The sequence below is a fragment of the Ascaphus truei genome, chromosome 4, assembly GCF_040206685.1.
Source record: "Ascaphus truei isolate aAscTru1 chromosome 4, aAscTru1.hap1, whole genome shotgun sequence".
Lineage (NCBI taxonomy): Eukaryota > Metazoa > Chordata > Amphibia > Anura > Ascaphidae > Ascaphus > Ascaphus truei.
In genome coordinates, this window is record NC_134486.1 from 377,076,524 (window position 1) to 377,097,128 (window position 20,605).

A 20,605-nucleotide genomic window follows, 5' to 3' on the forward strand; every position below is an offset into this window, starting at 1 on the left:
AACTGACTAACCATATATGGTTAGTAATGTGTTAAATAAAATAGGAATCTCAATATACTGCAACCAAAAAAAAAAAAATCTAGCTCTAGAAATGATAAAACTTTTAATCCATTTACTTGATTCCAGATCGTGTGGGACAATTAAAAAAAAAAAAAAAATTCAATATACATATAAAAATTAAATAAATAAATACCTCTCCAAATGGAGTGTAGAATTGCACTATATTCACTTCCTTATCCTGAATCAAGATTTTCTGGGTTCCTGCCACAGCCAATACACTTCCACAGTGATTCCACTGGATGCTAACTACATTCATTCCAGTGTCAATCAGAACAGGATCTGGGAAATACAAAGGAAACAATATTACAGTATGTTTTCATGCAAGAAATTGCTCATAGCAGGGGGTGCTCAACTCCAGTGGTCAAGACCCCCCAACAGGTCAGGTTAAGGCAATCCCAGGTCAGCACGGAATGAGCCACCTGTGCTGAAGCTGGGATAGCCTTAAAATGTGACCTGTTGGAGAGGTCTTGAGGACTGGAGTTAAGAACCCCTGACTCAAAGCATTAATAAGTGGATTATTATTCCTATATCCTATAAAGTGGTTTATACCAATTGGTGTGAAACTTCCTGGAACCACATGTTTACATAGTAAAACAGTCATTGGAGATATATTGGGGGAATCCTTGATGGAGAAGGATTTAGGAGTGCTTGTAGACAGCAGGCTTAGCAATAGTGCCCAATGTCATGCAGTAGCTGCAAAGGCAAACGAGATCTTATCTTGCATTAAACGGGCAATGGATGGAAGGGAAGTAAACATAATTATGCCCCTTTACCAAGCATTAGTAAGACCACACCTTGAATATGGAGTACAATTTTGGGCACCAATCCTAAGAAAAGACATTATGGAACTAGAGAGAGTGCAGAGAAGAGCCACCAAATTAATAAAGGGGATGGACATTCTAACTTATGAGGAGAGGCTAGCTAAAAATTAGGTTTATTTACATTAGAAAAGAGGCGTCTAAGAGGGGATATGATAACTATATACAAATATATTCAGGGACAATACAAGGAGCTTTCAAAATAACTATTCATCCCACGGGCAGTACAAAGGACTCGGGGCCATCCCTTAAGGTTGGAGGAAAGGAAATTTCACCAGCAACAAAGGAAAGGGTTCTTTACAGTAAGGGCAGTTAAAATGTGGAATTCATTACCCATGGAGACTGTGATGGCAGATACAATAGATTTGTTCAAAAAAAAGGTTGGACATCTTTTTAGATGGGAAAGGTATACAGGGATATACCAAATAAGTATACATGGGAAGGATGTTGATCCAGGGATTAATCCGATTGCCAATTCTTGGAGTCAGGAAGGAATGAATTTTTCCCCTTAATGGGGATTTTTGTTTGCCTTCCTCTGGATCAATACGTAAGTATAGATATAGGATAAAGTATCTGTTGTCTAAATTTAGCATAGGTTGAACTTGATGGACCTACGTCTTTTTTCAACCTCATCTACTATGTAACTATGTAACCTGCATATTCTTAGCCTTTGCAGTTCAATATCCAGGCTCACTTGTCTTACAAAACACTATCATATTGACTCTTCCATAAACAAAGAATAATTGTATTCATTGCCAAGGATATTTAAAATCAATTAAACACCTAGCAAATAAAGTATTAACGAAATGTGTTAAGACTGATACACAACAATTCAGGCTCACTATTTAGGACTTTTTGAGGAAACTAGCCAGTGGGTACATCACTTCACCCCAAAAAGGACTAATGAAATTAGTTTGTCATCCATACACCAAATTATATGATTATAATATAATTTACCTTTGTCAGTCACAAACTGCAAAACACCAAATACTGTATTTTCTGTTTCTTTTATCTTAATATTCATTACACTACACACAATATATATTAAAGCTAAAACGTGCAATTCCCATAAATGCAAAGCTTCCCTTGCATTTCAAAACTATGTCCGCATTGCAACAAAATAAGTTGGTGTCAAAGTTGTTGTCCTAGGAAGGCAATAATTTGGTGGTAGAATTATCCAGTGCTCAGTTGGCTAAGCATTATTATAAAAGACCATTCACATTTAAGCACAAAACACAAAGCTGTAACATTAAAGTTGCTGACACAATGAGAATACCAATAATGACATCACTTTAGGGAGATGAAGAGGCTGGGTAATGTCCAAGCTTTGTCCTTCCCATCCAAAGCACCACATCTACCAAAGAGAAGCCTACAGTAGCACGAGCTTTACTTACTTTCATCATTCTCATGTTTCATTATCTGGCACCTCCCATTGTCAAAACAGATAGCAAGACTAGGGCAATCTGGCTCCACGTAACCTTTGGTGCCTGGGTACCAATGCATGCCAGCAATACTGAGTGCACCTGTCACATTCACCAAGCAGTTCAAGACCATTTTTACCTTAATAAAAGAAAACATTATCAATTCAAGCAGTAAAAACAACAACATTGAAATAGACATAAGACTGATAAAAGCACACATGTACATCTCAAAGTACGCCATTAAAATGCTATTGCACTTTCCATGCTCCCTCATAATGGCCAATAGAATAAGACGCTACAAAATGCTCAGAAACTAGAGAATATACTGTAAAGAAATTACATGAGACAGGTTCCTTTTCAGCTCTAACTTTTTTTTATACTCAAAATTGTTATTGTTTTTTGACGCCGAAAAGACAAAAAGAATAAAGATGGGCAGTACATTAATGAAAAGGTTAGAGAGGAGGGGGGGTACAGCAGTAGCTTTTCCACACACGCAGATATAGCAGATATTGTGAAGACATTAAGTAATATTTGAGGCTACAGAGTTCGCCGAGTTCTAGTCGGTCAGAGAGAACCACATAATATGGAGTGAATTTAGTTGACGGCAAGGAGAGCACAAATGACCCCCTCCAGGAGAGTGCCAAGTGAGGATGGAATTGTGTGTGTGGGGAGGGCATTGCTGACTTGAGACTGTTTTGTGGAATTCCTGGCATGTATCCCTAAGGACAGCTGCTCGTTATTCCATTTTAAGGGAGTACCATACATATTCTTTGTAGCTGTGTAACTTTTAAAGATGTTATTTTGTCTCATCTATGCAAAATCAATGAGAAAACTCTTCCTTCCTGAAATCCCTTCCACAGTCAAAGCCAAACATGGTGGGATTTACCAGAGCTGTCAAAATCATATACCAGTGCTCTTCAACTAATTTTACAAAGGGTCAGAGTAGAAAAAAAAAATGTATAAGTAAAAGGGCCAGAAGTATATTACAAAGTAAATGATTGTAAGATTGGCCACCTGTTTATGGCTCCACCACTATTTTGCTACCTAAGGGGTAACAACCTAAGGGACCTCTTGGTAAAAACTGATCCCATTGAGAAATATGCTACTTAAACTCTGTGGTTAGCACGACTGATTCGGGTCTATAAATGCCATGGCTGCATAAACTTCCAGTACACAAGTGATCATCCACAAGATGGAAGCAATATCAAAATAGTGGACTCATGAACTGTGAGACAAAACTATATTATATTAATATAAATACATTTTAAGTTGGTGAAAAAGGCGACAAAAAACCTCCACCGTTAGCATATAGTTTAAATGGGCTCCATGTGAATGGATATTCCAGGCAAAAGGTGACACATTGTGTGCTCATTTGCATGTTAATAATAATAATAGTAATAAATTCAGTTTTCTTGGATATTTACAATTTGAACAATCCCGGATTGCACATAAAATAATATTCTCCTGGGATTGAACCATAAATTATAGATGCTCCACTATGTCCACGTGCCTATACACTCTCACCAGTCTCTTCACTTCCTATACTGAAGCAGGGTGCATATAATACTACTGGGCTATGCAGAATACCAGTTTCACATTAAATATATGTAGAACCTCTAGAGTGCATAGAGCTAATGTAGAGTCATTTGTATAGTGTACTAGCACACAGACAAAAGTGACTGTTGGAAACTACCACTTTTTCTTCTGTGCGTGCGTTTGACCATAAATGTGGATTGCAGGACTAATTGCGTGCAACGTGTGGAGAATGCCCAGGGAAGCTGCAGTCCAGTGGTGATTATGTGGAACATCAATCTACACGGAGCGAGGATTTTGCCTGAACGATACAACTGCTGTGCCCTACAGGGACCCAGGACTGCTTGTGAGCGATTGCCTCACATCGGTTTTGAGGAATTTAAACTCTGTGACATTTGAGGGCTTCCTTTCATGGACAACTCGCTTCAGGTCCTGCCCCAATATTTCAATGGGGTTTAGGTCCGGACTTTGACTAGGTCATTCTAAAATGTGGAATTTCTTCTTCTGCAGCCATTCTTTTGTAGATCTGCTTGTATGTTTAGGATCATTGTCTTGCTGCATGACCCACTTTCGCTTCAGCTCACGGACGGGTGGCATAACATTCTCCACTAAAATCTTCTGATACAATGGCAAACCGAGGCAGCAAAACAGCCCCAAACTATCACACTCCCACTACCATGCTTGACGGTTGGTATGAGGGACTTCTGTTCGAACGCAGCGTTTGGTTTTCACCAAACAAAACGTTTCTCATTGAGCCCAAAAAGTTCTACCTTTGACTCGTCTGTCCAGAGAACATTGTTCCAGAAGTCTTGTGGATCATCTATGTGCTCTTTAGTGAACTTCAGAAGGGGCGCAATGTTCTTTTTAGAGGGCAGTGGTTTCCTCTTTGCTAGCCTTCTATGAACACCATTCTTGTTCAGTGTTTTTCTGACAGTTGAGTCATGAAGACTCACATTAGCCAAGGTGAGAGTGGTCTGCAGATCCTTGGATGTTACTCTGGGGTTGTTTGTGACTGCCTGGATGATTTGCCCGATTGTTCTTGGAGAGATATTGGTAGGACGATCGCTCTTGGGTAGAGTGACTGTGGTCTTGAACTTTCTCCATTTGTAGACTGTCTGTCTGACAGTGGATTGGTGGAGCCCCAAATCCTTAGAAATTGTTTTGTAACCCTTTCTAGACTGATGAGCATCAATAACTGCTTTTCTGTGGTCCTCGGAGATTTCTTTCGATCGTGGCATGACGTGTTTCCACACACCTCTATGGTGAAGACCAAACTCACAAAGTTTCTGTTCTTTATATAGGATGGGGCCTCCCAAACGCAAACCTAAATATCTACCCAATTATTTAAACACCTGATCAACTTTAATTTAGCTAATAAAACCAGGGTTTCACTTAATTTTGCACATACCCCCGATTCTTAATTATTCACGGTTTGTCTAATGCATACATTTTATTTCAATAGACATGGAATTGTTTAATATAAACCCTATTGGATATTTAAGAAAAACTGTTTTTGATTCAAGAAGATAATCATGGAAAAACTATGGCATTTCCGTAATTATAATTGGGGTTCACAAATTTTTTCTCACCACTGTACATCTTGCTGAACACCCATTGCCACCGTCCCACTATTTTGAGGCAGCGAGATAAGGATTTTAGATGTGTGTGTGTACACACACACACACACACACACACACGTGTATATAGAGATATAGATGTGTGTCTGTGTGTATTTACGGTCGGCTCATATCCATACACCAGCTGCTGGTTTTGGATGGCCCTTCTTTCAGTTACACTGAGTCTGGGATCTGTGCAGACAGGTATGAGACTGTTCCACGATTCCTTATGCTGATCTAGTTACCATCCTCTCAAGCCCTCGTTTTGATGCAGGATTAATATGTTGGCGTTGCTCCTGCTTGCCACACATAATCCTCTAATATATATATATTTGTGTTTTGTGCACACTGGCTTTAATGGTTGCTTTGCAAAAGGTGGTGACTCACACTGTTTTGCTTTTTGGCCCACTGTTTCAACAGGATCAATTTCCAGTTTGAAGCACTATATAAATGTCTGTATTAGAACATGCACCTCCCTGATACATTGGTTACCTGTGGATATGGATTAAATACCCTTTTTTCAATCTACCTGTAGTGCTGTGTCTCCTTCCCTGGTCATTTGATTTTGGTGAAGTATCTTTTTTATATACAATTGATGACGCATGCACTTGCCAATTGTGACGTGATATTTTTGTATTTATGATGTGCTTTGTATACATGTCCTTTTTCTCCAAACAGACAAAAACAGTTAAATGATTAAAATTAACCGATTGAGTATTAGTGGACCTACCAAAGCTCTCTCAAGGAATCTAAGCAGCCACAATGGCACCCAATGGGTAGTGAGATAAATATTCAACTTGCCCTATCCTATTTGACGGTGTCCATCTTCAGGGCAGTGAGCCTCCTGGACAAGAATACTTGCCTGGTGTACACAAAATTGCTAGATGGGTCAGGGCTCGCTCCTGACCAATAGAATATTGTAACGCTATCAGGAGAGAAGGTGGCTTCTTTATATTTGTGATGCCACGGCCATATTTGACTGTCGGAAAACTGTCACACACAAAATACAAATGTCTCTGGAATGGTGGAGTCCCCGGAGGACCACAGATGAGCTCCAAGTGACTCCCCTAAATCAGATACAGGGAGTAAAAAAACTGTCAATTTCCAGAAGGAAAAGGGGAGTATTGCCGCTTTAAACAGACGCCGTGACGCGTACACAAGATGAAGACTAAAAAGGTTGGAAAATGAAGTCTGGATCCTAGGCTAATCCAAAGACAATCAATGCGATATACAATATAGAACACTGTAGGGTACGGTTATTAAGTGCAAATTCGTACGGTCAAGAAAAACGTTTCATAAGACTTTGCGACACATTATATTCCACCTGGCAAAGCAGCGCTACAGGTACAGTAATACATTGCAGGTTTCACCATCATCAAGTGGTAGAGTTTTACGTGATTAAAACATACTTCCACTTCTCAGGTACATAAGCAGTAAAAACAAACAATTGTTAGTGAACAAATAGAGCACACTTGTTGTCAGTGCACACTTTGCATAACTTACAATAAAGTTTCCCTGGTTGTCATAAAGGTGTATTTCTCCATTTGCCATCCCAAAGAGGAGAATTTTGCTGTCGGGGGACCATGCGACGTGGCATAGTTGAATGCCTTTCAGCTCTTTACCCCATATACGATTACCTGTCATGGGACATGTGTAAAATCATTAACTACAGGTTTATAAAAGTGTAAAATAAATAAAAGTAACAGCGTGTTAAATAATTTGCTCATATAATACAGTGGGGGGGAAGAAAATGTATTAGGTGCTCCTGAGAACTTATTGGTGACAGTGGGGCAAAAGACCTAGAGAGTGCTTTAAAAAAAAATTAACTAACATGACTTAGGGGTGGCAAGTAAAAGATTGCATTGAATGCCTGGAATGATAACGGTGTTAAAAATAATTCAAATCAAATGTGTGCTCTGTACAAAGTAAAGTTTATGGAACGTAATTTACTCAGCAAATTGTTCAATTAAAACATAGACGTAACAGAACAATACAAATATAGAAAAAATGACTTGTTTTAAGACTAGATCAAGGGTGCTTAACTCCAGTCCTCAAGCCCTGCCAAGAGGTCAGGTTTTTAGGATATCCCTGCTTCAGCACAGGTGGCTCAATCAGAGGATCTGTCTTCGACCGAGCCTCTGATTGAGCCACCTGTGCTGAAGCAGGGATATCCTGAAAATCTGATCTGCTGGGGGGGTGGGGGAGGGGGCTTGAGGACTGGAGTTGAGCACCCCTGATCTAGGTTGCCATTGCTAGAATCCCACTATGCAACTACAGCAAAATACACATAAAAGGTGATCTGTAGAAAAGCAGTTGTTACCATCCACTGAACCAACAATGACGGCTCCATCTTCATATACAATACAAATCTTCTCTCCATCAGCATTCCAGCTCATGCTACGTACAACAGACTTATTTCTGTTATTGATCATTTCTTCATACCAGGAGCCTGTAGTGAAACATTTTTAATTTAAAGCAATAACACACACACACACACACACACACACACAAAAAGTGTAGCATGCGAGGTAGTGGAACTCGATGGACTAGTATAATGACATGATGAATGTGGACTCTTTTTGCAGAACAGAGTTGCTTTACACTGTGAACATGTAGTAATATTCCATTTATGACCTGAAATTACAAATCGTATTTATAGGTAAGTTAACCTTTAAAAAATAAATAATAATAAAACTACTGGGTTTTTTTTATTATTATTTTTCTTACAAACAAAGCATTGCATATGCTGTTCACAAATATAATAAAAGGTGTGTGCGCAATAAAGAAACTGTGTACAGTAAATTAAAACCTTATATTAAAAAGACTATTTCAATACCCTCTCCTGCTATTACTAAATAGACCCCATCACAAACAAATGACATGACAAGAAGTGACCGTTTGACAGCAGAGATACAGAATTCTAAACGTGGCAACACAGATGAAAACCCTGAAGTCCATTACTTGGTATGATTTTGCTTGATTATTTTATTGACATTAGACACTTCTTGATCTACAAAACACCATGTTATTTCCTTCCATGAAACTTACAGACTAAAAACAGGGGGTGGCCTGATATTAAAGAAAAGTATGAAATGTGTTGTGTCTTCCCCTCCATGAAAACTGTCCATCTACTCCAGGGTTTTATGGTTACCTTTGTACAGCATCCACACAATGATGAGCCCATTCTGATCGCTGGTTGTTAATTTCTGAAAATGCTCGTTCCAAGTCACCACCTGCACAGAGCCTGAAAAATCCCACACAACCCCCCCAAAAATTATATTTAATCTTGGAGATAAAGATAGCCTTATTTTCCATTTTGCTTCCATGCAATTTATATTCTTTTACTTCATTATTTTGAACATTTTCAGGGTTGTGATGCCCTGTGTCAGTCTGTCAAGTCATTGTTAGTGTGTCAAGCTCAGTGGAAGGCTGTGTTACCCACTGAAAACTAACATTTTCATACACGTCACTGAAACCAGCATTCTTCTATCAAAATATATTTTTCTTCTGCACCCCCAAATCTCACTACTTTTGGTTCCTTACAAGGAGGTCTTCATAGACATGTTTTTAAGACACAAAACATCTTTTTATCTGGTGCATTATTAAAAAAACAAACAAAAGCTGATCAGCAATTTATGACAGGCACTCATTGTGACGGTTACTGTAACACCAGGAATGTGTCAAATGTTGCAGGACACATTTAAACTTTGTGTTCACCATTGTGTTGTATAGACATTCCTAAACAACACAATGGTGAACACAAAGTTGAATTGTGTCCTGCAAATTTGACACATTTGTTGTCTTATTTGCTTTACAAAATAGGAAATAAATAAATAATTCATTAAAGCGCATTTACATCTTTTCTGGCTTATTAGGACTTGTGTTAATTGCAGGTGGCAAAGAATATATATATATTCATTTGGCAACGGTCATATAGAACTAGTCTTACAATCAAGGTTTTCCAATTCGGAGATTAATACCGTAGTGCACTTAACTTTAGAAAGCTCTTACCGCTGTGTCCTTCCAGGTTCTGATTCATTGAAAGATTGCTGGGTGCTGCCAGTCCTTTTAACTTTGCATCATCTGAATGTTCATTAAAATTAATATAAAATTCAATGTAAACATAAATATTAATACGATATAAAAGGAAGAACATAATACGTTACAATCATTACCAGCAATTTTAAAGCTAAAAGTGTATGCGCTGGTGTGGTCAGAATGAGTCACTAGCGGAGTATGCAACAGGTTAAACACAAATCTAATAGGCTATAGTACAAGGGTGGGCAACTTCAGTCAGGGCCACCAACAGGTCAGGTTTTCAGGATATTCCTGATACAGCACAGGTGGCTCAGTCGAGGAGCTATCTGTGCTGAAGCAGGGATCTCCTGAAAACCTGTTGGTGGCTCTCGAGGACTGGAGTTGGCCACCCCTGCTCTAGTAATAATCCACATATAATAACCCAATATTTAGCATTACAAACATTTGCAAGCTTAATTTTCCCTCCTGGAACTGAAGGCTGTAGTGTTGACTTTTTACAGAAGTAATAATTGTGGATAAGTCAACTGTGGCATATTGTAACTTTCAGCCAAAATATTCTATATTCCCATGATTAGTTTTGGTTAAATAAACAATGATGTTTCACTATTATAGAATCAGTGGATCTTATGAAGCAATTACAAATATATATTTACAAAATGTGTGAAATTCATTCAAATGTAAAGTGAAACTTCCTTCAGTTGTGAATGAATGGGATATTCAGAGATTTGTTGGGAAGCGTGAGCATTCAGGGCCATAAGAAACCTATGGGGCTAAATCAAGTAACTGAACCAGTTTCAATCATCACTGGAAAGTGTCATATTGACTAGCACTGCTTAGTAAATATGGCCATGAATGTATCCATTACAACTGTTCCAATAACAAAGTTTGCTTTTAGTGTGTAACACCTGTTAATAGTAACATTCCTGCCATCATCAACAAAGAATTCTAATAAGCCAATCTCACAGTATTGATTTATAGTATTATATACTAGCGCAGGGGTGAGCAAACTTTTTATGCCGAGCCCCCCTTTTCATCCATGAAATTTCTCGGGCCCCCCCTGCCTGATGTAATCAAAATCACATGACGTCAGCGCACGTGAGCTGGTTCAGCCAATGAGGGCGAACCAGCTTTGTGACGCCCCCGCCACGCGTCTACAATCTCCTGCAGCCAAGTTCACAAATGGCTTGGGCTGCAGGCGTGCGCGCAGGCAGTATACTAGTATTGGATCACTGTTTATTTTATTGTTTGCTGGCATCTGGTAATATGTTTTTTTCTGGTGCACAAAGGCAGTCCATTTGAGGGGGCATTCATCCACCTCTTTGCTACATCCCTTCCCTCTCCCATTTGCTTTCCCCAGTGTCATCCACTCCTACCTACCAGATTTATGTATTATTTATTTATTCCTGTTTTAAACGTTGCCCAGGGATCAGGGAACCCCATAACCAAACTCAAGGGGGGTACTGATGAATCTCCCCTGCTGATCAATACTCCGAAGTGACCCCTCTGACCCAAAGAAGAACCCTCAGCCCCCCAAAACTCATCCTCCCAAGCCCCTCAATTCTGCCATCTCTGCCTGACCTTCATCCCACTGTTTAGCCATTGAGTCTCTCCCTCCCCCCAGTGTCTCTCCCTCACCTTCCCCCCAGTGTCTCTCTCCCACCTCTCCATCCCCCTCCCCCCAATGTCTTCCACCTCTCCATGTCTCTCTCCCCCTCCCCCAAACATGTCTCCCACCTCTCCATATCTCTCCCCCCAATATTTCTCCCACCTCTCCATGTCTCTCTCCCCCTCCCCCCAATATGTCTCCCACCTCTCCATGTCTCTCTCCACCTCCCCCTAATATGTCTCCCATCTCTCCATGACTCTCTCCCCCTCCCCCCAATATGTCTCCCACCTCTACGTGGCTTTCTTTATCCCCCCCCCCAATATGTCTCCCACCTCTCCATGGCTCTCTTTCTGTCTCCCACCTCTCCATGGCTCTCTTTATCTGCCCCCAATATGTCTCCCACCTCTCCATGGCTCTCTTTCTCTCCCACCAATATGTCTCCCACCTCTCCATGGCTTTCTTTATCTCCCCCCAATATGTCTCCCACCTCTCCATGGCTCTCTTTCTCTCTCCCTCCCCCCAATATGTCTCCCACCTCTACACACACAACACACAACACACAAATACTTACTTTCACTTTTAAGCCTGCTTCAGTCCCCCATGTATGCTGAAAACTGGGACAGGAGGAGGAGGGGCTGTCTGTGTGCAGTGAGAAGCCCCGCCCCCACAGCAAGGCAGACATCACACAGAAGCAGCCTCAGCACGGAGCTTCTGGCCGCCCGTGCACAGCTCTGCCCGCCCCCAGGTTTCTCCGCACGCAGCCCGCGCCCCCCCTACATAATCGTGCGCCCCCCCAAGGGGGCGCGCCCCACAGTTTGCGCACCGCTGTACTAGCGTACAAGTAACAATCTCCAACTTGCATTTGAAAATGAATCAATGTAATTAGCATTACACAGGAGAGCATGCAGTGTCCCTCATGAAGAGGTAACGTTTGTAGCTTCTTCAAATACCGGAGGTACAAGCTTCTGACAGAGTATCCCACAGCATACTGTAATGCTTTGGCATTCAATATACTGTGACAGTGACGATGTCAGCACCTTCAGCTCCTGGGAAGCCTGAATGGCATCATCCTACAGCAGTTAAACTACTGAATCTCAGTCAGGAAACCATGCAGAAGTCCAACAATATTGACTGTTCAAGTGTTATTTGAAGAAAGTTATTTGAAGAAATATTCCTTTAGTTTCCTTCCTTTCGCCTGCTTATACGAATCTGTGCGTTCACATACAGGCTAAGCTGTATTCTGTAATGGCTTTATTTCTGCTCACATCCGTGTACACACTGTTCAGCTTGAGAGTAACTATGGACCTATTTAAATTAATGTAGCCGGGTATTCACTTTCTGGAAAATGGCATTAAGTGAACATGAGCAACTAAAAAGAAAAACAACTAGATAATTCATCACTTAGTGCGAGTTTATAAAACCTTACATATATGTGGAGCAAGTATAAAGTGAAGAAATAACCTTATAAAGAACTTTATAGCACTCCCCAATATATTTTTACTTTATAGCGCTCCCCAATATATTTTTACTTTATAGCGCTCCCCAATATATTTTTGATTTATATATTTAGTGCACTCATTTACCTGTTTGTATATCCAATTTTAAAATTTTTAGTAATCCAGATTCTCCTCCACATGCTATATAGCCTTGGTCTTTGTTCCAAGAAATGCATTTCAGTCGGGTATTGTTGGGGATAGCAATCTGAAGAGAAAAAAAATCAGAACTATATTGGCAAATAACATACAGGGATTCTATCTTGGTAACTCTGCATAAATATGTACCTGAACAACAACTGGGGAGGAAAGGACCTCTATGATGAGAGCACTCAAGGATAGGTGATACTGGAAACTAATGAACCTGATTGAGAATCGTAACATGTAATGATGGGTAACTTAAAAACAAATTTATTAGGATAAATCCTCAAATAAAATAAAGTTTATATGGATAACCCTCTATGTGAGGTGATCCTAAACAAATGGCGAAATTAAAATGTGGAAAGGGGATGGGAGAGGTAAGTCCTATTGGTGTAGTAGGTGCTCCTCAATGGATTCACTATCGAAGGTAGGTCACAATGATGATCCCAAAGGTGAGTGGGATATGTGGGGTAAGTATTGGTGCTGTAATACACTTTATAAACAGACCCTGGGTGAAATCTACATGAACACCCACAATACAGTAGTGACTCCAAGAGTCAGACAAGGTTCTATGACAATTAAGCACACATGATAGCTGATAGAATAAATACTTAGTTTCAGGTCTTTTGGCTATCAGCTATCATGTGTGCTTAATTGTCATAGAACCTTGTCTGACTCTTGGAGTCACTACTGTATTGTGGGTGTTCATGTAGATTTCACCCAGGGTCTGTTTATAAAGTGTATTACAGCACCAATACTTACCCCACATATCCCACTCACCTTTGGGATCATCATTGTGACCTACCTTAGATAGTGAATCCATTGAGGAGCACCTACTACACCAATAGGACTTACCTCTCCCATCCCCTTTCCACATTTTAATTTCGCCATTTGTTTAGGATCACCTCACATAGAGGGTTATCCATATAAACTTTATTTTATTTGAGGATTTATCCTAATAAATTTGTTTTTAAGTTACCCATCATTACATGTTACGATTCTCAATCAGGTTCATTAGTTTCCAGTATCACCTATCCTTGAGTGCTCTCATCATAGAGGTCCTTTCCTCCCCAGTTGTTGTTCAGTTATTTCCCCTGATTGTAGCACCTGTGCCTAGGCAGTAGCGAGGGTTCCCCCTCCCCGTCCCCCTCCCTTCCCATTACCCTGGTTTATAAATATGTACCTGCAAAGAAATATTGTGTCTGTGTCTAGTAGAAAAGGCTGCATAGAATTTAAATTATAATATTTTTGTTTTAAATTACAGGTTTGAAGCAGGGGGTCTCCAGAACTGAACAGTGTTAATTTCAGAGATTCTTACCTCTATAGAGGTGCGGTATCCATGCAGCAAGGGAACTGTGTGCCAAACATAATGGCAGATTTAAACGTCCCGCAGTCCAATAGAAAGCCGTGACGTCATCCGGTGTGACTTCCTATTGGCCAGCGTGACCGGAACATGTAAACAGCACAGGGATACCCGCACCGCTACGAGGTAAGTATTTCTGGAAGCAAGGGGTCACCGTAGTTGCATTTATCACAGTGCAGCTCCGGAGACCCCGTGCTTCAAATCTGCAGCTTTAAACCCTTTCAGCCACAAAATGATATAATAAATAAATAAATACATACATACATACATGTGGTCCTTGCTATCCGTCGGTCCGTTATCCGTTGAACAGATTATCAAACACTGGATAATGCATTATGTAGAAAGCATTATCCAATGTCGGAACAGATTATTTGACGCTCACTGCCATGGATTAACTTTGTATGCGCAATCCACTGGCGGTTTGCGGGACGGATCCATGCCGATAACCGAGGACCGTACACATATATAAATAAACACAGGCAAGAATATTTTGGGAATCAGGGGATCGCTAATCGTCTCAGAGGGACCAACATAAGGCAACGCTTATAGTGCCGGCGACGATGACAGCGACGTCAGGCTACGGTTGCTGGAAAAATCAAATTGAGATGACTTCCAGCGATCATGACCAATCCGTCGCTCCGCGCTTACTATAAGCGCACGTGACGGCGGCAATACATTTGTTGCCGTCACTATAAGCGCAGCCCAAGAGTTACACATTGATGCTGGACATCATGGGGTGTATTTACTAAAGTCTCAGGACTGCATAAGTAGGTCAAAACCAGTGCACAAAGCAGTCATAATTCATCATAGAAAAGGAAATCCCATTGAAAGCTATGGGGGGGGGGGGGGGGGCTTTCTTTTGATAAATCCGGTGCAATTCTTTTACACATACTTTGCTAAAGTTTTGCAGCCGGGAGACTTTAGTAAATAACCTCCTATAGTTTTTAAAAAGAAAAAAGTGTAAGGCTATGAAATACAGTAGTTGAGTCTCTGGGTCAGGTTATACCAGTTCTTTATGTTTTACCTTGCCGTCTCTTGAATTCTGAGGAGATATAAAATTTGATTTTTCACTGCAAATATTTATAGATAATTTTTCTTGTCAGAATAGAGTCTGGTTTAATATTAGGCAATTAACTTTTATGAGAAGGGTCCTACAACAGAACGTTGTTACAGATGTCTTCTCTTCAGATCTTCAAAGTTTATGGATGAGCTTTTCCTACTCAAACCATGTATTGATTTGTAACCCGGCTTTTTTATTGTGGAATAGAACAAGAACTGCCATTGTCACATAGGACAGAACCAACTACATATATTATGGCAGTGATTCTCAACCGTTTTTGAGCAGGGCCAAAAATCCAAAATGATGGATTTTTAAATCTCAGGGCACGCCTGATCTTCAGACCTCACACGCATACAAACTTACCCCAGTCTAGGACGTTTGGCTGCGACCAAAATGCCGCCAGCCTTCCGCAGCCGAAGCAACATTTTGCCGCGTTGTCTGCCGCACGTCCGACAAGCCAGGTCTGATAAGTGCACGTTTAAATGTTCTCCACGGGACATTTAAAGACTGTGTCTTGGAGCCGCCGGTGTAGTGGTCCTGTGCGAGACATTTAAAAATGCACTTATCAGACCTGGCTTGTCGGAGTGGGCGGTCGGGCGCCCAGCAGACATCGCTGTGAAATGTCAAGCGGCGAGCTGCCCTGCAGCATTTGTCACGGCCAAACATCCCATTTCAAACTTACCCTCCTGTTCACAAGCATATACCAAACACGCTCACCTATCCTCTTCTTACACATCACTCACCCTTTTACTGACCACACTCCACATGTATCCCCTTTCATACAGCACACTCACCCTCTTTCTTAAATCACCACATTTAGCCCTCTGCTACTCTTACACCACATACTCCCCTCACAAAAAGCCATCACTCTCCCCTTTTCCTCCACCCCCAACCCCCCTCTTCCCATCTCAGGCTGCGGATTGCAAATGTTGTGGAGTGGCCTGACTTACGATCTACCACATGAAAATGAACGACTGCCCATGATGTACCTGGTAAGTCATAAAGACCACAGGCGTGCCACAGCCCATACCAGGTACATCATAAGGTATAAAGGTTAAACAACTCATTAATGCAATAGACTTCATTACAAAGATTCAATCACCAGTAAAGTGGTAAAAATGTATATGCTGTTCTATGGGGTCGACTGAATTCAAACATGTTAGCTATCATATATGTTTGACTAATGTTGGCATCATAATTACTATGCAAAAAACTGACAAAATAAACTATTGACTTCTTGTTTTGAGTACTGGCAAAATGACTTCACCATTTGCTTATCATGGAAAGTTTAGAAAAATGATTTAGCAATAGGCATACTTATACTTTTCCAAGTATATAAAAAGGTGTCTATCCGCTCCATTTAACTCTATTGAACCTACTGTATTGAAACGTGCCAGTACCCGTAGCACGCTTTTGTCCTTTAACCACTTTGTAATGGCAGTTAATGCGGGTACACAGTTCACCAACCTGTACCAGAGCTTAGTGAATCTCAGCTAGGTCCCCGGTGTATGCTGCAGCGCGCACTATGGCGTGCGCTGCAGGGACAAGAACCGCCCCTCAATGGGGCTGGGCCCACTACCTGCCTCGGCCGCCGCGTTGCGCGAGCAGATTTGTTTTAAGACAGGAAAACTGTGTTCAGGACTTGCAATGCAGCTCTGGCCACACCCCACGGCGGTTCAGCCAATGAGGGCGAACCTGCCGGGTGACATCAGGGCTGCGCCCCAGTAACACCTTTGCCCCCTGCAGCTCACCGCAGACCGGGGATCACAGATGCACGCACCGCCAGGTAAGAGACCAGCTAAGGGTTCTGCTGCTGTCTCTGGACTGACATGTCATGAAAACTTTTTCTGTTTTGTGCCGCTTCCTTGACCCTTTGTGGGAAACAGCAGCCACGAGAAGCCCCTTTGCCTACAGTTGCAAGAGCCAAGTGAAGACATTCAGCTCTCACTTATTAAATCCAGTACCCGCCTCTGCTCCCAGGCCCTATGTCTACAATTCAGTCTTGCCAGGCAAATAAACACAGAAATAAATACCAACTAAAGAGACTATTGACAAAAGGCTGAAGCACGGAACATCTGCACGTGTGTGTCAGTCTGTATCATTGTATTTGTACTTATTAGAGGGATGTTTTTCTATTTAAGTTGATGTTACTTTTGTATAGGTGTCAAGACCCCTCCCCAATCTTCCTTATAGTATGTTGATCTGCAAACCTGGAACGCTTTTTCTTGCCAGTCACATAGATATTACCCCCCCTAACATATCTCTGCTACAGGAATCCCCTCCTCTTGTGCTCCTCTCCTTCTTGCTCAGATAATGACAGCGATCACCCCCCATCCCATGTGAATAGAGATGTGAAGATGTCCCCTCCCTCTCAGCACAGCAGCCTCCCTCCCTGCACAGCAGCCTCCCTCCCTGCACAGCAGCCTCCCTCCCAGCACAGCAGCCTCCCTCCCAGCAGAGCAGCCTCCCTCCCAGCAGAGCAGCCTCCCTCCCTGCACAGCAGCCTCCCTCCCTGCACAGCAGCCTCCCTCTCAGCACAGCAGCCTCCCTCTCAGCACAGCAGCCTCCCTCTCAGCACAGCAGCCTCCCTCTCAGCACAGCAGCCTCCCTCTCAGCACAGCAGCCTCCCTCTCAGCACAGCAGCCTCCCTCCCTGCACAGCAGCCTCCCTCCCTGCACAGCAGCCTCCCTCCCAGCACAGCAGCCTCCCTCCCAGCACAGCAGCCTCCCTCCCAGCACAGCAGCCTCCCTCCCAGCACAGCAGCCTCCCTCCCTGCACAGCAGCCTCCCTCCCAGCACAGCAGCCTCCCTCCCAGCACAGCAGCCTCCCTCCCTGCACAGCAGCCTCCCTCTCAGCAAAGCAGCCTCCCTCTCAGCACAGCAGCCTCCCTCCCTGCACAGCAGCCTCCCTCCCAGCACAGCAGCCTCCCTCCCAGCACAGCAGCCTCCCTCCCAGCAGAGCAGCCTCCCTCCCAGCAGAGCAGCCTCCCTCCCTGCACAGCAGCCTCCCTCCCAGCACAGCAGCCTCCCTCCCAGCACAGCAGCCTCCCTCCCAGCACAGCAGCCTCCCTCCCAGCACAGCAGCCTCCCTCCCAGCACAGCAGCCTCCCTCCCAGCACAGCAGCCTCCCTCCCTGCACAGCAGCCTCCCTCCTGCGAGCCTGTCACACTCACCTTTTTGCTCAGGTAAATGAACATGTCGGCCCCCTGCAGGGGCGGGAGACAGGAGGACCGGGGGGGGTGGGGGTTATGATTTATGAGGTGGGTGCTGACCCACAGGCACTGAGGAGGAGTCCAGCGCTGGGTGTCGGTGGCTGTTGCTTTGAACGTTGCTAAGCTTCGGGGTTCTCCCGTCACTAGGTTACCAACGGCGGCCGGAAATGCTAGCTGGGAAGACCCGCCCCTGCATCGTCCTGTAATTCCGGTGAGGGCAGCGGGGGCCATCTTTGATCCTGGCAGATGCCAGGGTTGTTTTGTTGGAAGTCCTGACTTACCACTGAGAGGGGGAAGTAATTACACGATGCAAGTGGTCGTGAAAGGCAAACGCGCGGGAGAACACAAGGAAGGGGTGTTACTGATGTGTTATTTGTGACAGAGATGTACACCCCCCCCCCCCCCCAGCCACATACTACACTGGGCTTGAAGAATTAAGGAGTGAACCTGTTCAGTTTCTTCACTCACTGAAGACAACGCTTTTCTATAGAGATTTCATGTTTTGATCCAGGATCAGTGAGATTTGTGTGCTTGGAAGTTACATAAATGCCAAATAACCCAGCTGCTAGTGTACCTAATAAACCCAGCTGTGCCCTCAGGGAGATGTGGGATAAAATACAACAGAAATAAAGTTCAGGGTCTCCCTCAGAGATAGGGGGAGTTGGACAGAGTGCCTGTTGTATCTATTTCTGCCAGTGTTTGAAGCTCTGGGAGATACATATGAGCTTGGCCCCCTGCAGACGCACTTACTAGAATTCCCTCCTACTGTATATACGTTCCCGTACCTAGCAATTAGATTGTAAGCTCCTCGGAGCAGGGACGCCCCTTCCTTAAAGTTACTTTTATGTCTGAAGCACTTATTCCCATGACCTGTTATTTACATTATTTGCAGCCCAGTCCAAGTGGCCCATTATAAGTGGCAGGACTACTGACCAACTCAAGTTTAAAAGGAAGTTAAAAAGAAGTGAGGAAGTGGACACCCCCATCTGGCCCTGATTCCTGCATTTGAACTACGCTGGAAAGGAGGATATCATCTATACCAGACTGCATCATTACTGCTGTGATGCTGCCTTTACCATTTATATTTGCTGTGACTTCACTTCTCAAATTATGCACTTCTTTTTACCAGCCTCAGTATGTCTCTAACTCTATTCATATATCTCCATCTCTCCTTCCTTCACCACTTCTCTGTTCACATGAACTCCTTTCTTACCTGCGTCCTCTGACACCACACAGCTATATCCCCTGCACTAAAAAAACACCCCTACAAATCATCCTCACACATCCTCTTTCTATCCATGCTTCTCCTCCTTGCTTCTGGGGATATCTCTCCCAATCCTGGTCCCTGCCTTATTCCTACATGCGCTCGTCCTCGCCTGCCAATTGCAACCTCTACTCCTTCTGGTGTCAACCCCTCCAACCTCATACTCATCCCCTGCCACCCTCCCTCCTCTCTCCCTTTCTCCTGTGCCCTTTGGAATGCTCGCTCCCTTTCTAACAAGTGCCTCTCTGTACATGACTTTTTTCTCTCTCACTCTCTGCTCCTATTTGCTATAACTGAGACCTGGCTCACTCAGTCTGACTCTGTTCTGGAAGCTGCCCTCTCTTATGGTGGCCTTTCTTTCTCCCACACTCCGCGCCCTGATGGCAGGGGTGGAGGTGTGGGGCTCCTGCTCTCCTCTCTCTGCCGTTACCGAAACCTTCCTATTCCTCCATCTCTTGCTTTTCCCTCCTTTGAGGCTCACACTGTCCAGATCTTCTCTCCTCTCCCTGTCCACGTGGCGGTCATCTATCGCCCACCTACCTCTACTCATCCCCCTTCTGCCTTTCTCACTTTGAATCCTGGCTCTCTTTCTTTCTCTCAGACTCCACTATTCTTCTCCTTGGGGACTTCAATTGCCACATTGATGACCACTCTCTCCCTTGGGCTTCCCGCTATCTCTCTCTAACCTCTTCTTTTGGCCTTCAACAGTGGACTGCAGCCAGCACCCACAAGGATGGCCACTACCTCGACCTAGTTTTCACTAAAAACTTCTCTCTCCGATTTCTCCATTTCCCCCTTTCCCCTCTCTGACCATCACCTCATCCCATTTTCTCTATCCCGCTTCTCTCCTTCTCCACCTCCATCTACCCCCCGGTTCTGCAGAAACCTGCGCTTTATTCACTTAGCTGACTTTGAGTCCACTTTACGCTCCTCCCTCTCCTTTCTCAGCTCTGCTATAGACCCTGACAACCTGGTCAGGAA

General features: G+C 43.2%; 1 protein-coding gene across 2 annotated transcripts in view; it reads right to left on the bottom strand.

Moving 5' to 3' along the window:
* The window catches only part of WDR35 (WD repeat domain 35), a 76,919-nt gene extending 58,397 nt beyond the window's left edge, over window positions 1–18,522 (bottom strand). For both annotated transcript variants that reach the window (XM_075598428.1, XM_075598427.1), the window contains exons 1-8: window positions 18,322–18,522; window positions 12,676–12,793; window positions 9,460–9,531; window positions 8,600–8,692; window positions 7,769–7,897; window positions 6,952–7,085; window positions 2,273–2,438; window positions 194–339 (exon numbers count right to left, since the gene is read on the bottom strand). In XM_075598428.1, coding sequence (XP_075454543.1) covers window positions 194–339; window positions 2,273–2,438; window positions 6,952–7,085; window positions 7,769–7,897; window positions 8,600–8,692; window positions 9,460–9,531; window positions 12,676–12,793; window positions 18,322–18,345 — 882 coding nt within the window. In that variant the 5' untranslated portion in view covers window positions 18,346–18,522. The remainder of the gene's footprint in view (window positions 1–193; window positions 340–2,272; window positions 2,439–6,951; window positions 7,086–7,768; window positions 7,898–8,599; window positions 8,693–9,459; window positions 9,532–12,675; window positions 12,794–18,321) is intronic.
* Window positions 18,523–20,605: the final 2,083 nt, after the last annotated feature.